The 12,983-nt window shown below is 33.8% G+C and overlaps 1 protein-coding gene across 2 annotated transcripts in view; it reads left to right on the top strand.

Moving 5' to 3' along the window:
• Window positions 1-6,371: 6,371 nt before the first annotated feature.
• The window catches only part of LOC134700466 (pre-mRNA-processing factor 6-like), a 41,036-nt gene continuing 34,424 nt past the window's right edge, over window positions 6,372-12,983 (top strand). For both annotated transcript variants that reach the window (XM_063561860.1, XM_063561859.1), the window contains exons 1-5: window positions 6,372-6,494; window positions 9,975-10,034; window positions 10,947-11,028; window positions 11,859-12,056; window positions 12,198-12,292. In XM_063561860.1, coding sequence (XP_063417930.1) covers window positions 6,406-6,494; window positions 9,975-10,034; window positions 10,947-11,028; window positions 11,859-12,056; window positions 12,198-12,292 — 524 coding nt within the window. In that variant the 5' untranslated portion in view covers window positions 6,372-6,405. The remainder of the gene's footprint in view (window positions 6,495-9,974; window positions 10,035-10,946; window positions 11,029-11,858; window positions 12,057-12,197; window positions 12,293-12,983) is intronic.

Here is a 12,983-nt window from a genome sequence, read left to right as displayed (position 1 = left end):
ATCCTCAATTCTCTTCAACTTTGTATTTCATGAATATTTTTACATGAGCGTCACTTATGAGTCTTGTGTAGACGAAAAGCGAGTTTGGCGTACTAAAATATAATCCTGATACCTTTGATAAAAGAGGGACGAAAGATACCAGAGGGACAGTCAAACTCATAAATCGAAAATAAACTGAAAACGCCATGGCTAAAAATGAAAAGGACAAACAGACAAACAATAGTACACATGACACAACATAGAAAACTAAAGAATAAATAACATGAACCCCATTGATAACTAGTATAACGGTTTGTGCGTAAATTGTTTTGTTTTAATATCAGACCGTTTGTTTTATAGTTTGAATTAATGCACATTTTTCTTGTTTGACCTATTATAGCCGACTATAGTAGGTACTGGGTTTTTTTCATTGTTGATGACCTGCAATTAATTATATTCACTTATGTATAGTTGCACTGGTTATCAAAATACAACTCTTTATTCTCAGTATGCAATTAAAGATATTCATTTGTAATGGGATAATACAGATAATACCGATAATGCAATCATGATTAGATTAATAATATTACCTAAAGAATGGTTATTAAAAGATTCATTCGTATGGTATTATACATATCGACTAAAGAATGATCATTGAAGATATTTTTTGTAAATGTTATATATAAATGTTAAAGTATGGTTATTGAAGATATTTATTTTATGCATTAATGGTATTCGAATCATTTCAAACTACCACACCAGGAGTGGAAAAAAAATAATGAAATTATCCAAAAGTTCTACGATCGCCAATATCGTTTGGCAAATCATAAAAAACAACAATAGTCGTACAGAGTTTTAAGTTATTCTAACAGTTATAATTGCAAGTTTTGAATTTTCTCTAATTATTGTGTAACCTTAATTATTTTGCAATATGCAATTATTGTTTACCTTTATAATATATAGACTGAAATGTAGGCTTCAGTCGGAGAGTCAATCTTTCAAACTTATTACCACCTTCTTCGTAAAATTTTAAAAAAGAATTAAAATTAAAAAAAAAATGGTGTTGTTATTCCTTAACTTTCAATTTATGTTCGATTGGCATGTAACCAGTGGTTTATCACTAACTGTCGTTTCGGCAACGTCTCCAGCTTCCGCAACAGAACTTATTTTATTCTTTTCATTTATTCCAGTTACGACAGGATTGAATGGTTGAGCAACACAACGGGTGTCATGTGTGGATTAGGATATGTTTACACATTCGGAGTTCCTGAGATCACACCGGTTCTTGGTGGGGTTTTGCTGCTCAGTTGGAAATTTTATTTATTATTCTTCATGTCAAAATGCAAGATTTTGATTGGCTAATACGAGGGTGTCAATTTACTCTATTACCCTTCATGGAAACGCTTGCTCAAGTGTGCGCTTTTTTAATACGACTCTATGATAAGTCTATCCTATGACAACTACTCTATCACCCTTCACAGAGACGCTTGATCAACATGATCAAGTGTGCGCTTTATTAAATACGACTCTATCCTATGGCAAATACTCTATTACCCTTCACGGAGACGTTTGATCAAGCGTGCGCTTTATTTAAATACGACTCTATCCTATGGCAAATACTCTATTACCCTTCACTGAGACGTTTGATCAAGTGTGCGCTTTATTAAATACGGATGGTTATGTACAAGATGTCATAGTTTATTACTTTGAATTTTAAATTTAGTTGACAGTGATAACAGAACATTCAGTATAATAGATTAAATAACACATAGCTGAGAGGGTGATAGAGCAGATTGGGACCCCTCGAAAAGGCATTGTCAACCTTGGCTTCGCCGCGGTTGACAATGTTTTCTCGGGGTACCAATCTGCTCTATCACCCTCTCAGCTATGTGCACTTTATTTGTTGTGTTTTGTGTACTGCTGTTGATTTTTTCAGGGTTTTTTTTAGCATGGCGTTGTCAGTTTATTATCGACTTTTGAGTTTAAATGTCTCTTTAGTCTCTTTCGGCTCAAGAACTCAATAAAGCAAAAAATAAACAGTGTTAAAATAAATTTTATTAAGAAGTATGATATACAAATTTTAGTAATTCATAACGCAAATGTTTGGTGAAGAGGATTTGTGGCAATGAATTTTTACTTTGATTTTTGAGATATTACATTGCCGATGATAATTGTTTCGGATATTTTGAAAAATATTGTTATCTGTAATCACCGGTAATCGTTTTACTGAAGTTTTAGTTTTGAGAATATCTAATGTGTCAACGATGATTAATTTTAAAGAAAGCCGGACATTTAAAAAAAAAAACATCCTAGAGTAGAAGATTTATCTCTACCCATATATACTTGCTACGGGGGGGGGGGGGGGGAATAATAATCAAATTGACAATTCAATACAAAAAAAGAACAAAATTAGCAATTTACTATGGTGGCCGGTGAAGGCCATTTCGCGTTTTAGCGTTTCCGCTTTTCATATTCTATAGGGCGAAGTCGAAAACGCGAAAAGGCGAAGTCAAAAACGCGAAATCGCGAAGTCGAAAAGTCGAAAGCGCGAAATCCATTCGCGTTTTCGACTTCGCCTTTTCGCGTTTTTGACTTCGCCTTATCACGATTTCGCGTTTTCGACTTCGCGTTTTCGTGTTTTTGACTTCGCGATTTCGCGTTTTCGCCCTATATAATATGAATTGCGAAAACGCGAAATGGCCTTAACCGGTCACCATAATCTACATATCAGTTTGACATGTTTGATTCAATAAATAAATTTTGCGTTTCTTTGAAAATTCAAAAATATATTCGATTTCTTAAACAGGTGCATAATCCTTTATTCAAAATGAAAAGAAAAAGATGATTTCAAGAATTCATTTTAAATTGTTTTGTCATGTAGGTTTAATATAAATGGGTTTTTTTTATGAGATAAGTTGATCTCCAATATCACACCCATTATTTCCATAGGGCTTTACACAGAGGCTTTTTTTTTTTTGCTGTTTTGTCGGGTTGTTGTCTCTTTGACACATTTCCCATTTCCATTCTCAATTCTAATTCTATTATATTATTGCATACTTGTAAATATAGATTTTCTATGATTATTATAAGGACGTTCTTATCAACTTATCAACTTAGAAATAACACACAGCATTTAAAGTAACTTTGTTTAGTTTATGATTTTCACCAATTAAGGGTAAAAGGATAAAAAATAAACAGCAAAAAAGACCAATAATTAAGTCAATATTTACCAAGAGGTCCATTGACGGATTTTTTAGTAGATTCCTTATTGGATTTCGTGTTTTTTAATGACGACCTTCATCCATGTTTAGTGTGTTTGCCGTTTATCTTGAGAATGATGATAGATATATGGACCCCGCTATGCTTGCCTAGTAATTTTTTATTTATTTTTTTAATTTAAGCGTTTTTGATCAAATGATATTTTGATTCTCAACTTGAAATTTATCCCCATTCCAGACCCTTGTATTTATGGCTTACGATTCACTTCTGCTGAAATAATTACGGTGATATTTCCGAGTGTCTTCTCGTAATTTTTTAAATAACTTTATAAATGTATATGTATACATACATTTTTTAATGAATTATACATAAAGACTTGAGATCAAAATCTAAAAAAAACAAAAGGCTCTTTTGTGCCTTAAATCATGGTTTATATTGAATTTATGCAAAACATTTTGTGTTTACAAAACTTTGAATTTTTCGAAAAAACTAAGGATTTTCTTACCCCAGGAGTAGATTACCTTAGCCGTATTTGGCACAACTTTTTGGAATTTTGGGTCCTCAATGCTCTTCAACTTTGTATTTGTTTTGATTTTTAACTATTTTGATCTGAGCGTCACTGATGAGTCTTATGTAGACGAAACGCGCGTCTGGCGTATAAAATTATAATCCTGGTACATTTGATAACTATTTACACCACTGGGTCGATGCCACTGCTGGTGGACGATTCGTCCCCGATGGTATCACCAGCCTAGTAGTCAGCACTTCGGTGTTGACATGAATATCAATTATATGGTCATTTTTGATAAATTTTCTGTTTACAAAACTTTGAATTTTTCGAAAAACTAAGGATTTTCTTACCCCAGGAGTAGATTACCTTAGCCGTATTTGGCACAACTTTTTGGAATTTTTGGTCCTCAATGCTCTTCAACTTTGTATTTGTTTTGATTTTTAACTATTTTGATCTGAGCGTCACTGATGAGTCTTATGTAGACGAAACGCGCGTCTGGCGTATAAAATTATAATCTTGGTACATTTGATAACTATTTACACTACTGGGTCGATGCCACTGCTGGTGGACGATTCGTCCCCGAGGGTATCACCAGCCCAGTAGTCAGCACTTCGGTGTTGACATGAATATCAATTATATGGTCATTTTTGATAAATTTTCTGTTTACAAAACTTTGAATTTTTCGAAAAACTAAGGATTTTCTTACCCCAGGAGTAGATTACCTTAGCCGTATTTGGCACAATATTTTGGATTTTTTGGTCCTCAATGCTCTTCAACTTTGTATTTGTTTTGATTTTTAACTATTTTGATCTGAGCGTCACTGATGAGTCTTATATAGACGAAACGCGTGTCTGGCGTATAAAATTATAATCCTGGTACATTTGATAACTATTTACACCACTGGGTCGATGCCACTGCTGGTGGACGATTCGTCCCCGAGGGTATCACCAGCCCAGTAGTCAGCACTTCGGTGTTGACATGAATATCATTTATATGGTCATTTTTGATAAATTTTCTGTTTACAAAACTTTGAATTTTTCGAAAAACTAAGGATTTTCTTACCCCAGGAGTAGATTACCTTAGCCGTATTTGGCACAACTTTTTGGAATTTTTGGTCCTCAATGCTCTTCAACTTTGTATTTGTTTTGATTTTTAACTATTTTGATCTGAGCGTCACTGATGAGTCTTATGTAGACGAAACGCGCGTCTGGCGTATAAAATTATAATCCTGTTACATTTGATAACTATTTCAATACACTAACATCCTAGAATACTCCAAGCTCGAACTATATATAACAAATACTGATAAATCATTTTGAATTCGTTGTGTTGCTACATCTCTTTGCTACCAGACCACTTTGGACCGAAATTGTTGTACACGTTTTAAAAGCCCTAAACAACATCGTTTTTGTGTGTAAATCACTTTACAGACTATGTGGAACGCATCTATCCCATCGAATTGGAGATAAAGGATACTACAGATACAGTTAAGTCGGCTTCATATCTTGACTTACATCTAGAAATTGACAATGAGGGTAGATTGAAAACAAAACTTTACGACAAAAGAGGTGATTTCAGCTTTCCTATTGTGAACTTTCCATTTCTAAGTAGCAACATTCCAGCAGCACCTGCATACGGGGTATATATCTCCCAATTGATACGATATTCCCGTGCTTGCATTTCCTATCATAATTTTCTTGATAGAGGGTTACTGCTCACAAGGAAGCTATATTAAACCAAGAGTTCCAAATGGTGAAGTTGAAATCATCCCTTCGTAAATTTTACGAACGCCATCACGAGTTGGTTGACCCGTTATGGAATAACCGTTTCACAAATGATATCGGATATGTTCCTTACGTCGCCGTAACTACAATCCCCTTCCCTTTCATGAATGTGACCTACCGAATTAGACTACACCACGGGTGCCACATGTGGAGCAGGATCTGCTTACCCTTCAGGAGCACCTGAGCTCACCCCTAGTTTTTGGTGGGGTTCGTATTGTTTATTCTTTAGTTTTCTATGTTGTGTCATGTGTACTATTGTTTTTCTGTTTGTCTTTTTTTTCATTTTTAGCCATGGCGTTGTCGGTTTGTTTTAGATTTATGAGTTTGGCTGTCCCTTTGGTATCTTTCGTCCCTCTTCTTTTACAATAAACAGCTGCGCCATGAGTGCATGATACGCCCGTCGTCTTGTGCAATAATCATAAATAGTTTCTGAGAAAGTTTTAAGCAATAACCATATATTGTTTTTGAGATACGGATGGACATATGAAAAAAAAAAACTAAATATCAGTTAAATTTTTTTTGGAATCAAAACCAAAAAGTATACAGATCTTTAGATTAATATAACAAAGAAGCGTGTAAAGTTTTAAGCAATAATCATAAATAGTTTTTGTCGAGCCTGCAAATTTTGTTGCATAAAGCTCGACAAAGGGATAGTGATCCGGCGGCTACGGCGGCGGCGGCGGTGTTAGCTAACTTTTTAAAAGCTTTATATTTTAGAAGGTGGAAGACCTGGATGCTTCATACTTTGTATATAGATGTCATGTTACGAAGTTTCGGTATTGTTATCTGTTTTACTTTCCAAAAATAAAGAATTTATTATTATTATACTGGGTATGGTTCCAGGACGAGATACTTCTTTTAGTCTACTTTTCTCCGACCGGATGTTGATATTTCAACGTTGTGAGACCGAAAATGTCTGTACAGTCGTTTGTTAGCAAAAGAAAGAAGCATTTCATTGGTTTATCAGCACCGTTGGGATATGTTCCTGGTTTAGGAAGAGGGTAGGTCAATGATGTATACCAAGCTGGCCTAAGACATTCATGAATTTGTCCCAATTTGTATTTTCTTTGATGAGGTTCTTGTAAAATTATGACCAACACTGCATGGGAACTGGTCCGAGATTACTCTGACGTGCGACGGTTGTTTTGCCAGACAAGCTGGGGCCGTGGGACGTCAGAGCTCGTCCCATATCAAAAAGTGGATATTTGCCCACCCAAAATAGATGCGCTGCCTCCTCGCTTCTGGAGCTGACTGGGGGCCTAAGAATTTTATAAATCCGTCATTTTTTCTTGTATATTTGATTTTGTGGTTTTGCAAATTTCTGCATATAAAGCCTACATAAATTTTGTGATTTGTGGAACATTTGAATTCGTGGTTCACCTGTACCTACAAAAATTGGTATCCAACAATAATAATGAATCCACAGTATACATGGTATGGTATTCACATGGTATATAAAAAACGAGAAACACATATAAATTACATGAACAAACGACAACTACTGTACATCAGATTCCTGACTTAGGACAGGTGCAAACATTTGCAGCCGGATTAAATGTTTTTATGGTACCAAACCTTCTCCCTTTTTCAGAAACAATAGCATAACATCACAACATAGAAAACACACGATGAAATACATAAATAATGACACCTTATGATGGCTTATTTTCATGATACATGTAATTGGAAATATTGGCCTGTTGAGTCTAGAATCTGTGCCAAATGACATTATGTACAGTACAGTTTTCGCGAAAGCCATCCCATACTCCATACACCGAGTTTTTTCCTGGTGTAACACCAGGAAACTCCGACATCACTCCCTAAATTCTCGGAGAAATTTGGGAGTATTCCCTTCGACTTTCGCGTAAATCTGTTACCTTTTGTTTATTGTATTAGCGACATCTCTCCCAGTCTGGAGTGACACGGTGTCACACCAGGTAATTAATTGCCCTAATCATTCTGATCCATGCCGGCAAGCGACAGTCAAGGTATGCGAGATTTCTTATGTAATTAAACAATTGCATTTCCTGTCTATTGATTATCAGTTTATATCTGATTGCTTGAAACAATTGTAAGATTAGATAAAAATTAAAACTTTGTTGTTAATTCTTTTAATTGCACTGACTCTGTACATTTAAATCAAGTTTTAAAAACAAACTATATTTGATTTTGACTTCTGTTCTTTATCAGTTAATAAATATTTAATTTACTAAAAGAGATATAATTGTGTAACAATAAACAGAGACTAACGCTGAATAAATTAGGGCAGTGTTAAGAAAAATTACAGGTCTCAAAATTGTTTATGCAAGTAAAAAAGAAAGTATTATTCACTATCTGTTATGATAATAAGTCTACGCAATTTCCATTTTACGATTACAAAATAAAAGTTTTTAAAAGCAAAAGGTTGTTGTTAATGCTTACAATTGCATTAAAGTTAAAAAAAAAAATCTATACTTGATTATGATCTCGATTTATTTTATCGGTAATTTATATAACTTAAGTTACGAAAAGAGACATACTTGCGTGAAAATAAACGGAAATTAACGCTGAAGGTATAAAATGCGAGAAAGAAAGAAAATAACGTTTTAAAACTTGTATATGCAATATGCAAGAAAAAAAGAAAATACTATTCACCATTCCTTATGCTTAATAAGTCTACACCATTTTCTCTTCACGGTTTGTTTGCATTACTTTAGTATAAATAATACATTTCGGCTACAACAGGATTACTTCTATAGCTGCATCAACTCGTCGTTGCATAATATTCATTTACGCACAATGAATGTAAACTTTTGTGTTGTATTTAGAAGAATGATCTTTAAATATTTTTAAAGCAATTAATTGCCGTGGGAAGACGATACGCATCTCAGTGATCAACAGTGCGTAGTTGAACTTTAACTTGACTTCGCTCACAATATTGAATGCTAAAAGTAGTGACATCAATTTTGTCCACGAGATTTTTATTTGGCGGGAAATAGTATCATGTAACAGTAAACTCAGGTGACCTTTCTGGATAACCGTGGGAAAGTTCATTCAAGGTTTAAACTTGCTTTGTAACAAATTGACATAAATGTGTGTGCGTTAAGATTGAGGCTCTAGAAGGTCCTTTTACAATTGATTAACCGGATTCTAAATTATATTCCTTTTCTGAATAAACCAACATCAGTCTTTTATTTTTACGTTTCTCAGTCAACAGAGGACATAAAACTGACATTTTTCATACGTCCATAGTCAACACTATATATTAATGGAAGATGAAAACAGGATGCATGTCGTTCAGTTCCTGATGGGCGTTGGTAGAGATCCTCTGTGAAAATTTGTTGATATCGTAAAAATCCGATCCACATTTTTTTTTACATATTTCTTTCTTGAAATACGATATAATTTCAATTTTATATTCTATTTTATAAATTGTTGAAATACTTCTTTTTATATTTCGCAGAGGATTTTAACAAGCAGTAAAATACAGACGGATTGCGCTATTACAATTTTATTTTAAATAATTAAAGATCAATAACAGTTCATTACGGATAAAAAAACACATGATTTTTTTCTCCATATAAATAAATAAGGTTGTGATTATTGTGTTGTGTCTAGGCGGCGAATGCATCTCAGTATTTATGAATATAGGGCTGCCACATTGCATACATACAAAACTATTTGTCACTTTACAGTTTCTTTTTTAAATTAAAATATTTCAAGTCGGTAATCTACCGAGGTAGTGAAACATAATATTTTACATTTCAAAATAAATTGAAAGTATTAAACAGAGTTCACTTGTTGATCTGATAAATTAACTCTTGGGTTTAATTTAGATTGAACATATAACCGTAAAAACATCATTCTGTTTTAAGCCAGTTGATATTAATTATATAATATTGAAGCGAATAATGCTCATACATATAACCGTAAAAACATCATTTTGATTCAAGCCAGTTGATATTAATTATATAATATTGAACTATTAATGAACCGAATATTGCTCACTGAGTAGGTCATAAAAGGTTCTGATTGTGGTAAAATCATCTTTATTGAAAAAAACAAAAATCATGACCGGATCGGACTATAATAAAAATACAAAATAAGTGTTTTATTCGTATTTTTATGCGTTGTACGTTGCCTGTCATAAGACAATGACATGGGCATATACATACAAAAATAATTATCTTATTTTAAATAAAAATTGTCACACTTTTATCAGGTGCAATCAAGATCGATTAAATGTACAAAGGTAATAAATTTGGCTAATCCGTTGATGTTGTCACGCTTCATTAATTTTCAGTTCATACGATGGGCAATGAACCAATTAACAGCTACGCGGTGTTGGGAGAGAATTTTTGGAGGAAATTGGGAGTATAATCCGTGATTCGCGGTGTCAATCCGCTACACACGGAAATCAGTGATTAGAGTTCGCGATTACATACTCTCTGGGCGTACTGTAACAAACCCTAGTATGAGAAACTGCATTTTTTCTATTTCAGAGCCACTGGTTTCACAACAAGATCTGATATTGGTCCAGCTAGAGATGCAGATGATATATCGTAAGTGTTTACATTTCTCTCACTCCTTCCTACTCAAATAAATCATAGTCTATTAGATGATTTGATTAGTATGGCGCAAAACAAGGAAGAGGGGGTCTCATGTGGAGCAGGATCTAAAGGTTAATGCAGGAAATATACTTTGCAAATGAAAGAAAATGTACATGCACTGTAGACAGTGTTTTAAAGAAGATATATAGGGTTTGGAATTTGAATGGATAAGAGTTAAATATAGAAATATTTGTTCATTAATGAGTTATACACTACATACATACAAGGGGTACAATCAAAATCATGTGATGGATATACACACACCGGAAGTTACAGTCGAACTCGCCGCTTGAAAGGTTAGTAGTTGCATTTTCTTGTTTATATCAATTAAATTTTGATTAATAAGTTGGCACACAGAATGTCGGATAGTATGTAGTTTTAAAATACACAATTGTTTTCGCTAGAAAGCATGCAGTTATTGCAAACACTTCAACACAGTTATCTGGTGAAATTTTGAAACTGTGTCGAAGTGTTAGCATTAACTGCACGCTTTCCAGCAAGGATAATTGTATACTTTAAAACTAGATAGTATCCAACATTCGGTGCACTACCTTATTCATTAAATTTTATTGATATAAACAAGTAAATACAACTACTTTCCTTTCAAGTGGTCTGCTAGACTGTTACTTCCGGTGTGTTTATATCCATCACGTGATTTTGATTGTACCCCTTGTATATATCTCATTCAAAGATTTTTGAGAATGAAAATACTTGTACGCCTCCACTATGTGGCAGTAAATGTGTGTGGCAAACTATGTCAGTTCAATGAATTGGGAAATGGATACATAAATGTAAGGACAGTCCTAGAATACAAGTGATTATGCTCTATTTGTATCTATGTTTATTGTAATTTTGTTTCCATAGTGATGACAGACATGCTCACAATAAGAAGCAGAAAACGGATGAGGAGGAAGAGGAAGATTTAAACGATGCTAACTACGATGAGGTAAGAAAAACAAAAGTCATTTCAGAATGTCTATTGTTATTTCACTTAAACGATGCTAACTATGATGAGGTAAGAAAACAAATGTCATTTCAGAATGTCTATTGCCATTTCACTTAAACGATGCTAACTATGATGAGGTAAAAAAACAAATGTCATTTCAGAATGTCTATTGCCATTTCACTTAAACGATGCTAACTATGATGAGGTAAAAAAACAAATGTCATTTCAGAATGTCTAGTGCCATTTCACTTAAACGATGCTAACTACGATGAAGTAAAAAAACAAATGTCATTTCAGAATGTCTATTGCCATTTCACTTAAATGATGCTAACTACGATGAGGTAAAAAAAACAAATGTCATTTCAGAATGTCTATTGCCATTTCACTTAAAGATTCAAAGTTTGTAACTATCAAACATGGATCATGTATACATTATCAGTTTTGTTCATTGTTGAAGACAACAGTAAGTGTCTAAGTGTTAGAAATCATGTTGCATCTCCTAATTTTTATATCATATATTTATGAGAAAAAAAAATCAGTTTCTTTATTTGCTATTTGCTTAAATATATAAAAATGAAACAAATATAAGAGTGCCTTATCAAGGCTGTCCAAGAAATACATATTAATATTTTTGCTAATGTTGTCTTGACTATGTCTACACATGGTCTCTCAGGTTATTTCCACACACAGGGCTTAAAATAAGTGTGTGTCTGAGGTCTGGGACTTTTCTTTTCTAGAAGAGGACTGTTCAATTTAAAATTACAAAATTGAAGGACAAGTTGTGAAACAATTTTATATGAATTAGCAGTAAAATGCCTTGTATTTTTCAGTTTTCTGGTTATGGAGGAAGTTTATGTGGTAAAGATCCATATGATGAAGATGACAAAGAGGCTGATCAGATTTATGATTCTATCGACAAAAGAATGGATGAAAAAAGGAAAGAAAGGAGAGAACTCAAACTAAGAGAAGATTTAGAAAAATATCGTCAAGAACGTCCCAAAATCCAGCAACAGTTTTCTGATTTAAAGGTAACAGTCAAACCTGTATAGAAATTAGAAAAGTCTTCATATCTTAACCCCAGAAACATATGTAATGTTTACCTGTAATTAGATCTATGTGTATTTATTGTGTTTAAATGTAATTAAATATATGTGTATTATTTATTGTAGAGAAACTTAGCCGAAGTATCAGAAGACCAATGGTTAAATATCCCAGAGGTGGGTGATGCTAGAAACAGGAAACAAAGACTGGCTCGCAAAGATCAGTATGTAATATATAGTCTGCTTTTGTCAAATGTGTTTGTATGGGGCTTCAGTGGCCAAGTGATTTGATTAGTCAAATTACTGTATAACTATAAGAATAAGACGATGTGGTAGGATTGTCAATGATACAACTCTCCACCGGACACAAAATGACATAGATGGTGATGATTGTAGGCAGGGATGGGCACGATTACTGACAAATGTAATCGATTAATAATCGATTACATGAGGGATTTTTGTGCAATCGATTAATAATCGATTACACTAATTTTTCTATGTAATCGATTACAATCTGTAGGTCACTGTACAACCTTCCACAAGGAGCATAACCTATACCAGGAATGATAAACAATTCAAACAAACAAAAATAACTGCCTGATTTATGTACTATGCAATGAATAAAAAACAAATATGATATACAACAACAAATGACAACCACTGAACTACAGTCTCCTGACTTACATACAGAATGTGTTGGGGTTAAACATGTAAGGGGGATCCAGACCCTCCCCTAACCTGTGACAGTGGTGTTACCGTGTAAAAGCATTAACTACTAAAACTAGCTGAGAAGGGCTTAACTCTTCAGATAGAACCAAAGCAGAAAAGCTTATAACAAGAACACAGACCAGACATGGCAGGGTATTTATACATCTCCACACCACACAGTACAGATCTGAGAGTACCCACAGTCGC

The sequence above is a fragment of the Mytilus trossulus genome, unplaced genomic scaffold, assembly GCF_036588685.1.
Source record: "Mytilus trossulus isolate FHL-02 unplaced genomic scaffold, PNRI_Mtr1.1.1.hap1 h1tg000158l__unscaffolded, whole genome shotgun sequence".
NCBI lineage: Eukaryota > Metazoa > Mollusca > Bivalvia > Mytilida > Mytilidae > Mytilus > Mytilus trossulus.
This window is presented reverse-complemented; position numbering and strand designations above follow the sequence as displayed.